The sequence below is a fragment of the Pteropus alecto genome, unplaced genomic scaffold (genome assembly GCF_000325575.1).
Source record: "Pteropus alecto unplaced genomic scaffold, ASM32557v1 scaffold7, whole genome shotgun sequence".
Lineage (NCBI taxonomy): Eukaryota > Metazoa > Chordata > Mammalia > Chiroptera > Pteropodidae > Pteropus > Pteropus alecto.
Window position 1 is genome coordinate 65,347,374 of NW_006494614.1, and position 14,573 is coordinate 65,361,946.

Below are 14,573 nucleotides of genomic sequence, written 5' to 3' on the forward strand. Positions count from 1 at the left end.
CCCTCGGCAATGGGCCAGAACCGGGCCACATAGCAGGAGGTGAGTGGCGGTGGGCGAGTGAAGCTTCATCTGTATCTGGAGTTGCTCCCCAGCGCTAGCATCACCCCTCAGCTCCACCTCAGATCACCAGGCCTTAGATTCTCACAGGAGCACTGGTCCCTGGTTCCAAAAAGGTTGGGGACCGCTGGTCTAAAGAGTACCCAAATAAGGAAGCAGGAATTTTCCTGTCTTAAAAAATTCCCATTTTAACACTTCCTAAGAATTTATTCCAGAATACATTGGTGTTTTAGTATAAAAATGCTGTTTCCCAAAATTTTTGAGCAAAATCGACAGTGCAGGAAAATGTAGCATTTCCATCCTGTGAGTTTAGTAGCCTGAAGGGAGGGGCACAACCCCTGGCAATAAACAGAGCATTAATCGATAGTTCTGACTACATGGCACTCTAAATGTTGTTTAGGAAATCACATAAGGGACTTTTCTTTTTTTTTTAAGTTAGGGATGTTTACACTACATTAAACATTTCTAGGTTTTGAAAGAAGCTCTACATCTCAAAAATATTAACTAAATATATAATAGCGGAATATAAAATGAAGCAATTGCCAGTGGCAACAATATTCTCACAGTTGCAAATATTCTGACTTCTTATTTAAGAACTAAATCATGTTGAGCATTGCAATTTGCTGAAATTACAGAGAAAAAAGAAATATTAAATGCCATTGAAAGCTCAAAAGAAGTTATTCATAAAAATCCAGGCTCTTTAGTGGCTTTCAAACCTAAGCCCAAGTATTGTTTCTGCTTTTATTTGGTCTCTTTTGGGGGGCGTGTGAATTTTGTTTAGAAACCAAGTACTAAAGCTTTAAAACGTATAAAATGTTGATGCTTTCTGAAGAGACACAAACTAAAATTAGGCTTAAGACACGGTTTACACATAAAATTTCTGCTGTAGCATTAGTAATTAGGATCTATCAGCCCTGAGTAGCACTGAAATTCTTTGTGCGAGTGACAAATACTATCAACATCCTGAGTGCCGTCACAAGCTTCTTATTTGTATGTCCAGGTGGCATTGTGCCCGTCAGTGAGCTCTTCCAGTTACTGGCCTTGTCACTCAATATCATATTGTTTTAAACTAATTGGCAGGGTTGCATCAATCTTTCCATTGGTCCTTGGATTTCCTGAAATTATGACATCTTCATCAAGGGTTCTATATCCAATGTCTCTTCTCAAATAATACATTTTGCATTCAATGTAAAGAACAGAAAAAATAGATAGCAATATTACTGACAAAGCTGCAATATCAAATTTTAATCCTTTATTTTCTTTAGAATTTATAGTTGATGTGATTGTTACTGATGAAGAAACAGATGTCACGGAACTATCGTGGGTTATGGTCGTCGCGGATGTGGACATCTGGGATGTGTTTTGTGAAATATTTGTTATTTTGGGTGTAGACTTTGAGGTGGTGGAAGTCAGATTTGTTGAGACTGAGGAAGCTGGAGTTGTAGACGGTTTCACAGTGCTGTTGGAAGTTTCACTTGTAGGGCTGGAAGGCGCGTGTAGGGTGCTCGGTGCTGGTTTAGTAGTGGGGCTTTCCAGAAGAGCGGGAAGATTTCTGCTTGAAGATGCCGCCAAGCCTTCGCTGTCGCCAAGCCTTCGCTGTCGCCGGCCGCCTTCAGCACTTACAGCATCAACAGCGCCCCCACGATGAACATGGCCAAACCAACTCGCACCCCCAGTTCCATTGTTCCAAGGACAGGATGAGACCGAGGCCGCCTCCGGGTTCCCAATGCAGGTGATATTGGTGGTAGCTAGAGCCGCCATTCTGCGCATGGGAGCTCCATGTCTCCTCCTCCACATACACTTCCCCTCCACCACCTAACCCCGCAAAGACCCAGCAGCGCGGTGCCGGGCCTGAAGCAGGTGTCGATCGCCAAGTCCTTTCTGTGAAACTGGGCGGCCCTGTATCTCTTAAAGAAATTAAATTTGGAAATAGGAACCTTTGCACAAAGCAAACTATGTGCTTAAGTGCTTCAGTGGTGAATTCTCCCAAACATTCAGGAAAGAAAACATACCGATTATACACAAACCATTCCAAAAAAATGGAAAAGTAGGAGATGCTTCCCAACTTATTCTGTGATGCTAACATTATACTGAAACTAAAACCTGACAAAGGCATTACAAGAAAACCACAGATCAATATTCTCCATTAACATAAAGGCAGAACCTGAACAAAGTTTTAGCAAAGTAAATCCAATGTTATACATGAAAAGGATAACATATCAAGAAAAAGTAGAGTGTATCGGGAATGCAAGCTTTGATATTTGAAAATTAATATGTCATCATTAAACTACCAAAAATGGAAAAACGTATAATTATAGTGGGGGACTCTAAGATTGCCCCCAAACCCCTACTTCTCACCTTTGTGTATCTCTCCACATTTTGCCAGAGTTCATTTATAAGAACACTACAGTACAGCAAAAGTGAGGGCATATCACCCCCAATGTTAGGTTATATTTTCGCTCTTGGATCACTTGGTTTGAGAGAACTCTTGCGATGAGCATCTCTATAGAAAGAAAGACCCATGCAACAAGGAACCAAAGTGTCTGTCAACAGCTAGAGGAAAGAGCTTGAAATCGAATCTTCCAGCTTCAGGCATCTTCAGAGACTGCAGCTCTAGTAGACAGCTTGACTGCGGTTTCATGGAGGAGGTTGAACTATAACTACCTATCTAAGCTGCTCCCAGGTTAATGTAATTTTCTAAAAAATGTAAACAAATGTATAGTGACAGAAAGCAGATCAGTGGTTTCCCGAACATGAGCAGGTAGGGACAAAGAAATTACAAAGCACGAGGAAACCTTTAATTTTATATGTGTAAACATCTATCAAATTGTATATCTTAATATATGTAGTTCAGACTTCAGTTATTCTGTTTATTTTCAAGTTAATAGATACTCAAAACTCATTATTTTCTAATTGAAACATGTTACTATTATCTATGTTTTACAGGTTATTTACGTCGATTATATTTCTATAGTAGAAATAGAATACAATGGTGTGTTAATACACATCTTTTCTCAACTTCACTTCAGAGACTTAAAGTTGTAGCTTAAAATTGGCTGTGTGGTAAACACTACACCTTAGAGACTGATTTATTATTTCATTTGCTGTGAAGATCTAAGGAAGTCAAGAGTATGCTAACAATTCAGATTAAACTTATTGTGTATTGTGTCTGTTTTCCACTGGGAACAGCACAAATGTTTGAGGAAATGTTCCTTCAGTATTCAAAAAGTATTACGCCATTAAGCAAATTACTAACATAATTGATGAATGACTGAAGTTTCAACAGACTTCTTTGCTGTGTCACCGTATTCTTGTTAATGATAATAGAAATATCAACCAACATTTATTTTAACAACAGGTAAAAGATATGAATGGACATTTCACCAAAGAAGATAGGTGACAAATAAACACATAAAATATACTCATGATCATATGCATTAGAGAAATGCAAGGTAAAGCCATAATGAGATTCTACTCTACATGCCTATTAGAATGGCAAACATTAAAAATACTGATCATGGTAATTGTTGGTGAGTAGACAGAACTTCTTATTCACTGCTGGGGAGAATATAACTTAATAACCACTTTAGAACACAATTTGGCAGTTTCCAAAAATTTTTAATTTTGCACTTTAAGTTTTGCACTGCACTGCACTGCTAGATATTAAAATGAGAAATGAAAGCATAGTTCCATATGAAGACCTGTACAATCACTGTCATAATAACTTAACAGTCAAAAAGCCAGATGTCATTTAACAGAAGCGTTAAAAAATTGTGGTTCATTTGAGTAAGAAATCTAGGAAGATGATAAAGAAGCACCAGGAATTCATCTCCTCACCTAGACAACAATTGTATTGCAAAATGTGTCTAACTCTGGAGCCTATACAAAGGCTTACAACTTCCTGAAGAAGGCTTAGACAGTAAATTGCAATTAATTTTGGTAAATTTCAGCCCTTAGCACTGTAGCAACTACCCATTCCCCATATCGTTGACCTGCGACAGGCAGCTGTGCATATGTCCCTGGTTAGCTTGCATATAGTTTGTGGGAGCCAGGTGAGACCTTGCTCTCCAAATATTGAGGATTTGTGCTCTGATCTGATTGCTGCTTCTGACTGCAGAGGTGAAGACACAGAAGTGGACAGCCACCACTTTGTGCAACCTTCATCTCACTGTTGCAAGCCCCTCTCCACCTTAAGCAATTTCCAGGGGATTTAAGGCACCAGCACATATCTCCCTTCATTTCCCTGTTTTTCTTCTTTTGGGAGCCAGATAGTTTGGACTAAGACATTCCAAAGCAACCACATATTCAAGGGAATTTAGAAGGTTACTGCACATAGAAAGGCACAGTCTCAGAAAAGACCTCAGATGATCTTAAGTTTACACCTCTGGCTGATCCCTAGCAGAGACAGCCTACAACATTGAGAAACTTATAAAATAAAAATAGCATACCCTGAAGAAGGTGGAGAATTTGATTTCCAGACTTAATGAAATTATTAGATTCCAGTGTCCAGTGTTCAACAAAAAATAAGAAAAACAAAGAAGCAGGAAAGTATGGCCCATTCGAAGAGGAAAAAGTCATCAAGAACTGTTCCTTGAAAAGATCAGACAGCAGATACACTAGGCAAAGACTTTAAAACAATTGCCTTATAGATAATCAAAGAAATAAAAGAAGACATGGAGAAAGTAAAGAAAATGATGTATGAACAAAATGGAAATATCACAAAAGAGATAGAAAACATAAAAATAAATCAAAAGGAAATTCTGGAGCTATAAATAACTCAAAAGTAGAAACGAGAAGACGGAAGAAAAAGATCAGTAAACCTTAAGAAAACCTTTTAAAAAACTAAGGAAAAGTGAACAGAATATAAGGCACCTCTGGGACACCTTTAAGAGTAACAACACACACTTTGTGAGAGTCCCAGAAAGAGAAGTGAGGAAAGGAAAGAGAGATAACTTGAAATAATGCCTGTACTATCTAAAGCAGCTTACAGATTCAGTGAAATTCCGATTAAAATACCAATGGCGTCCTTACAATTAGAATCCTAAAATTTATATGGAACCATAAAAGACTCTTGAATAACCAAAGAAATCTTAAGAAAAACAGTGAGATATCATACTCTCTGATGTCAAACTCTACTACAAAGCTACAGTAATCAAAATTGCATGGTATTGGCCTAAATGTAGATATATAGACCAATGGAATATAATAGAGATCCCAGAAATAAATCCTTGTTTATATAGTTAACTAATCTATGACAAAAGAGGCAAGGATATACCATAAGGTAAAGACAGTATCTTTAACAAGCGTTGTCAGAAAAACTGAACAAATATGTATAAAAAAATTATATTGAAGCACTTTCTTAGACTATATACAAACATAAACTCAAAACGGATCAAAGACTTAAATGAAAGACCTGAAACCATAAAACTCCTAGAAGAAAATATAAGCAGTAAACTCTTTGACACTGACTTTAGCAATCGTTTAGATATGTGTCCTTGGGTAAAGGAAACAAATGAATAAATAAATGGGACATAACAAAATAAAAATTTTTTGTGCAGAAAAGGAAACTTTGAATAAAACAAAAAGACAACCTACTGAATGGGAGAAGATATTTGCAAATGACACATCAGATAAGGGGTTAATATCCAAAATATATAAGGAAGTCATATAAGACTCCCCCAAACAACAACAAACAAACAAACAAATGAAAAACAACCCAGTAAAAAGTAGGCAGAGGACCTGAATAAATATTTCTCCAAAGAAAACATACAGATGCCAGCAGATACATAAAAAGATACTCAACATCATTAATAATCAGGAGAATGCAAATTAAAACCACAATGAGACATCTACGGTCATGCTACCCTGAACAAGCCCAATCCCACCTGATCTCGAAAGGTAAGCAGGGTCAGGCCTGGTTAGTACTTGCATGGGAGACCACCTAGGAAGACCGGGTGCTGTAGGCATAAAATAAAATAAAATAAATAAAAAATTAAAAAATAAGGGATTGTAAACTGCGAGGTCCTTGCAATCTGTGAGGTCAAGCAAGGGTTCCCTTGCCTAAAACCCTCCCCCCAAAACAACAACAAAAACCCCACAATGAGATATCACCTCATAACTGCCAGAATGGCTATCATCAATAAATCAACAAATAACAAGTGCTGATGAGGATGTGGAGAAAAGGGGACCCTCATACACTGTTCGTGAGACTATACATTAGTGTAGCCACTATAGAAAATGGTATGGAGATTCCTCTAAAAATTAAAAATAGAGTTTCCATGTGATCCAGCAATTCTACTTCTGGGTATTTAACCAAAGAAAACAAAAACATTAATTCAAAAAGATATATTTACCCCATGTTCTTTGCAGCATTACTACTAATAGCCAATATATAGAAGCAATCTAGATATCCATTAATAGGTGAATGGATAATTATGTGATACATACACACACACACACATATACATATACATACATATATATATACATACAATGGAATACTATTTAGCAATAAAAAAGAATGAAATCTTGCCATCTGCAACAACAGGATAAACTTAGAGGGTATTATACTAAGTGAAAAAAGTCAGAGACAGAGAAAGACAAATATCATGGAATTTCACTTACATGTGGAATCTAAAAACAAAACAAACGAATAAACAAAACCAAACAAACTGACCCATAGATATAAGTAGCAAGCTGCTGGTTGTCAAAGGAGAGAGAGGTGGGGGAATAAGAATTAAAAAAAAAATCAGGTCACCCCAACATAAAATAAAAAACACCATTCCTCTAAAAATAAATAAAAAATCATATACGGGTTCCTTTTGTTCCTACAGGATAGAAAAAGAAAAAAGAAATATTTGATAGAGATTTTAAGTTTGTCTTTCAAAACCAAAGTTCTGTTAAAACAGCAAGAGCAGCATGCCAAGCAAAGGAACTCACAAGTCCTTGGATTTGTATTTTTCACACTATGCATTTATCATACAATTCTGAAAAAAATAACACAAAAATTTATTCTGAAAGTCTATTCCTTATTTTATGTAGAGAAGTATGAAAAGTATGGGGGAATGACTCAAATTTCATGTGTGGGCTAATTAAAAATAAAGTAGAAGCAAGCACGAACACACACACACACACACACACACACACACACACACACACACACACAATCAATGGCTGATAATTCCCCAAATTTGACAAAAGTCATGAGTATAAACATCCAAGAAGCTCAATGAACTCCAAGAAGGGTGAACTCAAAGTGACCTGAAACAAGACACATTGCAATCAAAGTGTCAAAAGTCACAAAGAGAGAATCTTGAAAGGAGCAAGAGAGAAACGACTTGTCACATGCAAAGAATACTCAATAAGATTATCCACAGATTTTTCATCAGAAATCTTGGAAGGCAGAAGGCAGTAAGCTGGTATGTTCAAAGTGCAGAAAACAAACAAACAAACATTTTTACCAAGATTCCTATATCTGGCAAAACTGTCTTTCAAAAGTGAGAAATTAAAAATTCCTGGAAAAATTAAGCGAAGGGAGTTTGTTATCACTAGACTTGCCCAGCAAGAAATGTTAAAGGGAGTCCATCAGGTTGAAATGAAAGTACAATGACTAACTTGAAAGAATACAGACTACATGAAGGAAAAAATATCTTTGGTAAAAACTATTTTATTGTAACTGGTTGGTATCTCCATTTTTAAAATTTCTACATGATTTAAGAAACGAGTGCATTTTAAAAACCAAGTATTGGTCTGTTTTTGGACATACAATGTATAAAGATATAATTCTGTGACACCAATAACTGAGAGTTGGGGTCAGAATTGTATAGGAGCAGAGTTTTTGTATGTTATTGAAGTTAGGCTGATCTAAATTCAAATTAGAGTGTTATAATTTTAGAACTTTTAATATAATCCCTATGGTAATCACAAAACAGCTATAGACTATAAACAAAAGGATGTGAGAAGACAATTAAAATGTTTCATGTTAAAAAATAAAAAGCAAAAGAGACAGTAATAAAGAAAATGAGGGCCAAAAAAGCTATAAGGCATATAGAAAATAAATAAAATGACAGAAGTAAATCCCTTCTTATCAAGAATTACTTTAAATGTAAATGGATTAAACTCTCCAATCAAAGGACAGAGATTGCCAGAATAAAAAAAAAAAAAGAAAAAAAAGAAAAAAAAGAAAAGAAAAGAAATATCTACCTATATGTTGTCTATAGAGACTAACTTTAGATCCAAAGACATGAGTAGGTTGAAACTGAAATGATGGAAAAACACATCCTATGCAAATAATGACCACAGAGAGTAAGAGCGGCTATACTAATACCAGATAAAATACATAAATTTTTCTAAGGTTATAAGAGACAAAGAAGGCCATCTTAATATAGTAATAAAAGGTTTTATACAGCAAGAAGATATAACAATTATAAACATTTATGTACCTAACAACAAAGAAAAACTATATAGCAAAAACTGACAGAATTGAAGAAACAGACAATTCTACATTAGTTGTAGACTTCAATAACCCATTTTCAATAATGAATAAAACAAACAGACTGAAAACAAAAAAAGAAAAGCAATCACTATGTAGAAGGTCTGAACAAGAAACCAATTAGATCTAAGAGAAACATACATAAGACTCTACCCAACAGCAGCAGAAAACACATTCTTCTCATGTACGCATGGGACATCTCCATGAGAGAACATGTTAAGCCACAAATTAAGGGTTAATCAATTTAAAACGATAGAGATTATAACAAAATATCTTCAACCTCAAAGGGAAGTTAGAAGTTGATAAAAAAAGGCAAACTGAAAAATTTACAAATTTGTGGAAATTAAACACACACTCTTAAACAATCAATGGGACAAAGAAGAAATCACAAGGAATATTAGAAAATACTTAGAAATAAAACAAAAATGCAATATACCAAAATCTATGAGATGCAGCAAAAGCAGTAATAAGGAAGCTTACACCTTTAAAGCTTACATTAAAAAAAATTTCAAATCAATTACCTTACTTTACAACTTAAGGAACTAGAAAAGAACTAAATCACAAGTTAGAAGTAAAGAAATAAGAGATCAGAGAGAAATAAAGAATAAAAAGCAACAGAGAAAAATCAATAAAACCAGAAGATTGTTCTTCAAAAAGATTAGCAAAAATTGACAAATCTTTAGCTAGAATGATTAAGAAAAAAGAGAGAAGACTCAAATTACTAAAATATGAAATAAAAGTGGGGACATTACTACCAAGCCTACAGAAATAAAAAGAGAAAAGAGTACTGTGAACAAGTGTATATAAAAAACTTGGAAACTCTAGATGAAATAGACATTTTCTAGACACACAAATCTATGAAAACCAAATCATAAAGAGAATATCTAAATACATCTATAACAAGGAAGGATAATGATTAATCAAAAACCTTCAAAAAACAAACAAATCTCTGAACCTGACATTTTTATTGGTGAATTTTACCAAACATTTAAAGAACATTAATCTTTGTCAAAATTTTCCAAAAACTCGAAGAGGGAACACTTCCTAATTTATTTGCCCTGATACCAAAACCAGAAAAAGTTATGAGCAAAGTACAGACCAATATCCTTTATGAACGCTGATGCAAATATCCTTAATAAGATAATAGGAAAATTCAACAGCATACTGAAAGGATTAAACACATGTTTAAGTGGGATTTATACTAGAGTGCAAGGATAGTTCATTATATGAAAATCAACCAATGTAATATACCCCATTAACAGAATAAATGAGAATAAAGAGAAAAAAGATATGATCATCTCAATTGATGTAGAAAAAAGCATTTGGCAAAATTCAATACCTTTTCACAACAAACTAGGAACAGAAAGAAACTGCCTCAACATAATAAAAGCCACATAAGAAAAACCCACAGCTAACACCATACTCAGTGGTTAAAGACTCTCTCACCACTTCTGTTCAATATAGTACTGGAAGTACTACCCAGATGAATTAGGCAAGAAAGAGAAATAAAAAACATTCAAAATGTAAAGGAAAAAGTAGAATTATCTTTGTTCACAGATAATATAATCTTATATGTAGAAAACTCTCAAGGCTCTACAAAATTACTGTTAAAACCAATAAATGAATCCAGCAAAGATATAAAACCAACATAGAAAAGTCAGTCGCATTTCTAAACATTTCTAAACATAGAATTTGAGTGGGAAAATGAAAATGATTCCTTTTACAATAGCATCAATAAGAAAAATACTTAGGCATTAACTTAACCAAGAAGGTGAACACTTGTACTACAAAACTACAAAACATTTCTGAAATGAAGACATAAATGGAAATACATCCCATGTTCATGAATTGGATGGAGTAGTTACGATATCGATACTACCAAAGAAATCTACAGATTTCATGCAATCCCTATCAAAATCCCAATAACTTTTTTGCAGAAACAGAAAAAAGCTATCCTAAAATTCATGTGGAACCTCAAGGGACCATGAATAGCTAAAAACAATCTTGAAAGAGAAGATCAATGTCAAAAGACTCACATTTCCCAATTTCAGAATTTACTACAAAGCTGTATTAATGAAAACAGTGAGGTACTCACATAAAGACAGACGTATAGACCAATGGGATAGAATAGAGCCTAGAAATAAACCCTCACTATATGGAATGATTTTTGACAAGGGTGCTAAGATCAATCCATTGTAAGATGATATCCACATGCAAAAGAGTGCGGTTGGAGGGGGGAATCTGGAGTTATTATTTAATGGGTGTGGAGTTTCAGTTTTACAAGATAAAGAGGTCTGGAGATGAATGGTGGTGATGGTCACACAATATGAATGTACTTAATACTGCTAAGCTGTGCACTTAAAGATAGTTAAGATGGTAAATTTTATGTGTATTTTATTAGACTTTTAATTTAAAAAATAAAACATAAACAAATATGGTGGATTCATTCAATAGAGCACTACTCAGCATGCATGTATAAACTATTTATACACACGGCATGCAAGAGTCTCAAGATAATTATGCTGTATGACAAAAAATAGACAAAAAATAGAATATAAATACTTTCTGATTCTGATTGCATAAAATTGTAGAAAAGACTATATTGAAAAAAAGGTAAACCAATACATTCCTTGGGATGTGGCTAATGGTTTCCTGGGGATGGCAAAGAGGAATAATAGAGAATGAGGTAGCTTTGAGTGGTGGATAGGTTCATCATGACAACAGTGTTGGTTCCCTGAGTATACACATATTTAAAAACTTATCAAAGAGTACACATCAAATGTGTACAGTCAATTATTTGCTGACAATTTCATCTCAACAAAGCATTAAAAGAAATAGTTGCACATAAAAACCTGATTTCCATTCATTATGGAAAACTGGAAGATGTGGCAACCTTATATTGACTCTACTATCTCTCCTTGCCTTGGCAGCAAAAGTGGCTGTCACAAATACTTTATCCCTAGAGTACAGGATCTACCTCTTCTCAATCACCATTTTCCTGCCATTGCAGCAATGACCTTGAGATGAATAGTGCAGTGAGCCTGCAATAATTAAAAAAACCTTTAGATCATTTACTCTGCCAATAAGACAGAGGTCTGGAGGTCTTGGATATTTCTGCAAAGTTTGAATTCTGCACAGTCAGATTCAAGAGAACATTTGAGGATTCAGTTTTAGAACAGGTACATTCTCTCTAGTTTGCTGCAGTCTCATTTACTCCCTGTTATCACCCCTGCCCAGTGTTTCTGTACAAATTATGGTCCCAACTGGGCCCAGTAAGTCTTACAGTTAGAGAAACCTGTAAACCAGATGTTAGACTTCAAGGTATATGGCTCCATGGCAGGTGTCAGGTAAACAGTGTCTGTTCAACAGAGCTAGGGAATATGAGGCATCCCCTGAAAACAAGGGGGCAAATTTGTACTGCTCTCAGATGCACTAGAGTTTGTCAGAAATGCCTCCACCTCAGAGTAATTTCTAATCCACAAACATTTATGCCATTCAGACCACATTAGGCCAAAAACCCTACAATTTTACCTAGGAGGACTTGCATAGTAATACAATTGAAGCCAAATCTGGACTGAGAGCTCTTCTCTGCCATCCTGCTGTTCCTTCTGAGGCAATAAATTTGGAAACCCTGTTCATTTGGTAGCCCTAATTCTGGTCTCAATCCATTACACATAGTGATCAGAACACAGAAGATTAAAGGTGGCTTTATCAATGAGACCCTTATTATCACTGAAACCAGAGCAATTTAAAATAGGTAGTTGTTGGAATGGGTAATACAGTGGCTGGATAAATTCACCATGAGCATCATATGAGATCAACAATGTTCTCGAAAAAGGGAAACCTCATCAAGCTGCCAGCAGAACTCAGTTCAAGTCTTCATGGCCAAAGATGGGTCATGAGCCCAGCTAAACCAGTCACGATGGAATGGAATGAGGCACTCTAATGGCCACAGGCTACTTGCATTCCCTTGTAGAGAGGACAGAGGTCTGCATTCCCTGAGCGCAAGGAAGCAGCTGACATACACTCTAGAGACCTGCCAGTGGGTAGAGCTGAGATGGCTTCTGCCACAAACACCAGCAGTGACAAAACTCTGGTAAAGTCCATGGTCTGAAAATGCAATTTAGCTCCAGAAAGCTTCCAACATATCTAGCATTCATAGGGAATCTCCCCAGTGTGAATATTTGGATGAACAAGGTTTAACTTCTGGCTGATGGCTCCCTTATAAAAACTACTCTCAGAGCTTCTCTCTAGTGTGTGTTCTTGAATTGAAGGAGGTAGTACATTCTCTGTACTCCTTTCTCTAGTGTGAATTTTCTGATGCCGAATGAGGGTAGGCCTTTGGCTAAAGGCTTTTCCACATTCACTGCACTTATATGGTCTGTCTGGTTTGTGAACCTTCTGGTGCTGTCTCAGATTAGACCTTTGTCTGAAGGTTTTCCCACATTCCAGGCATTCATAAGGCCGCTCACCGGTGTGAAGTCTCCGATGATTATTGAGGCTGGAGCTTTGGTTAAAGAATTTCCCACATTCAGGGCACCGGTAAGGCCGTTCACCAGTGTGAAGTCTCCGATGGCTATTGAGGCTGGAGCTTTGGCTAAATGATTTCCCACATTCAGGGCACTGATAAGGCCGTTCACCAGTGTGGACTCTCTGATGTTTCATGAGATCAGAGCTTCGACTGAAGGCTTTCTCACATTCACTGCACCCATAAGGCCGTTCACCAGTGTGAACTACCTGATGTTGTATGAGACTGGCAATGTGGCTAAAGAATTTCCCACATTCATTGCATTTATAAGGTCTTTCTCCAGTGTGAACTCTCCAATGTTTAATTAGGCTTGAGTTGCAGTTGAAGGATTTCCCACATTCACTGCACTCATGAGCACTTTTACCAGTATGAACTCTCTTATGATGAATGAGGTTGGAGCGCTGGCTAAAGAATTTCCCACATTCATTGCACTCATAAGGCTTTTCTCCAGTGTGAACCCTCTTATGTTGAATGAGATTGGAGCTTCGGCTAAAGAATTTCCCACATTCGCTGCACACATGAGGGCTTTCACCAGTGTGGACTCTCTGATGTTTAATGAGACTGGAGTGTTGGCTAAAGAATTTCCCACATTCACAGCACTCATAAGGCTTTCCTCTATTATGATCTCTCTGGTGTTGTAAGAGGCCAGCAGTGTGGCTAAAGAATATACCACATTTGCTGCACTCATAAGGCCTCTCTGCAGTGTGGGTTCTCTGGTGTTGAGCAAGTGTGGGTTTGTTACTGAAAGTGTTCTCAAATTCACTGCATTTGTTATGGCTTTCCACAGTGTGAAAATCCTCCACACGTTCGGTGCCCTGCTGTGGCTCCTCTGCATTGTGAATGACCTGATGCTGCAGAAAGCCAGATGTGGCCACAAAGTCCTTCCCACCCTCGCTGAATGCGAAAGGTTTCTCAGATGTGTCATCTCTGCAGCTCTTCACAAGGGAGGCCCTACCCTCCTCCCTTCTGATAGACTTGTCTACATCCTGCTGCATCTTTTGCTGGTGAAGGTTTGCACCGAACTCAAACTCTCTCCCATTTGCCTCATACATGTACAGTTTCTGACTGGGATGTGTTGCCTGGTGTTCAGCCAGATATAAAATGTCTTTCAAGTGTAGGTCACACATGTCACAGGAGTAGTCCTTCTGAGTAGATAGAGATGCCTTGGGATTCCTGTCTTGTGACACTCCTTCTACAGAAACACTTTGCTCAGAAGGTGACTTCTTACCCTCCATTCCACGGAACACATCTGAAAGTAAAGAAATGCTGGTGAAGTTCATGTTAACTTTAATATAAAACAGCCCCATCACAAATGCAGGAATCAGTCCATGGGATTATTGGGAAGATGAGAGGCCTAAGGTCAGGGTAAAGAATGGCCCACTCTGCTGTGCTCTGCAGAACACAGGAGGTCTTATTAAGACCAAACACAGGAGGTCTTACTAGGACCAAGGACACAAGGATGGGGTACAGTATGGGTGGAAAGGCAGGGTCTCCAAC

General features: G+C 36.8%; 1 protein-coding gene and 2 pseudogenes across 1 annotated transcript; 1 reads left to right on the forward strand and 2 right to left on the reverse strand.

Moving 5' to 3' along the window:
- Window positions 1-1,101: 1,101 nt before the first annotated feature.
- On the reverse strand, window positions 1,102-1,818 carry LOC107196747 (annotated as a pseudogene).
- A 4,086-nt stretch (window positions 1,819-5,904) lies between these two features.
- Window positions 5,905-6,023, forward strand: LOC112474830 (annotated as a pseudogene).
- Window positions 6,024-10,015: 3,992 nt separating this feature from the next.
- Window positions 10,016-14,371, reverse strand: LOC102896766 (zinc finger protein 792-like). Its single transcript, XM_006926895.3, has one exon. The coding sequence runs from the start codon at window positions 14,354-14,356 to the stop codon at window positions 12,698-12,700; it is 1,659 nt and encodes a 552-aa protein (XP_006926957.1). The 5' UTR covers window positions 14,357-14,371; the 3' UTR covers window positions 10,016-12,697.
- Window positions 14,372-14,573: the final 202 nt, after the last annotated feature.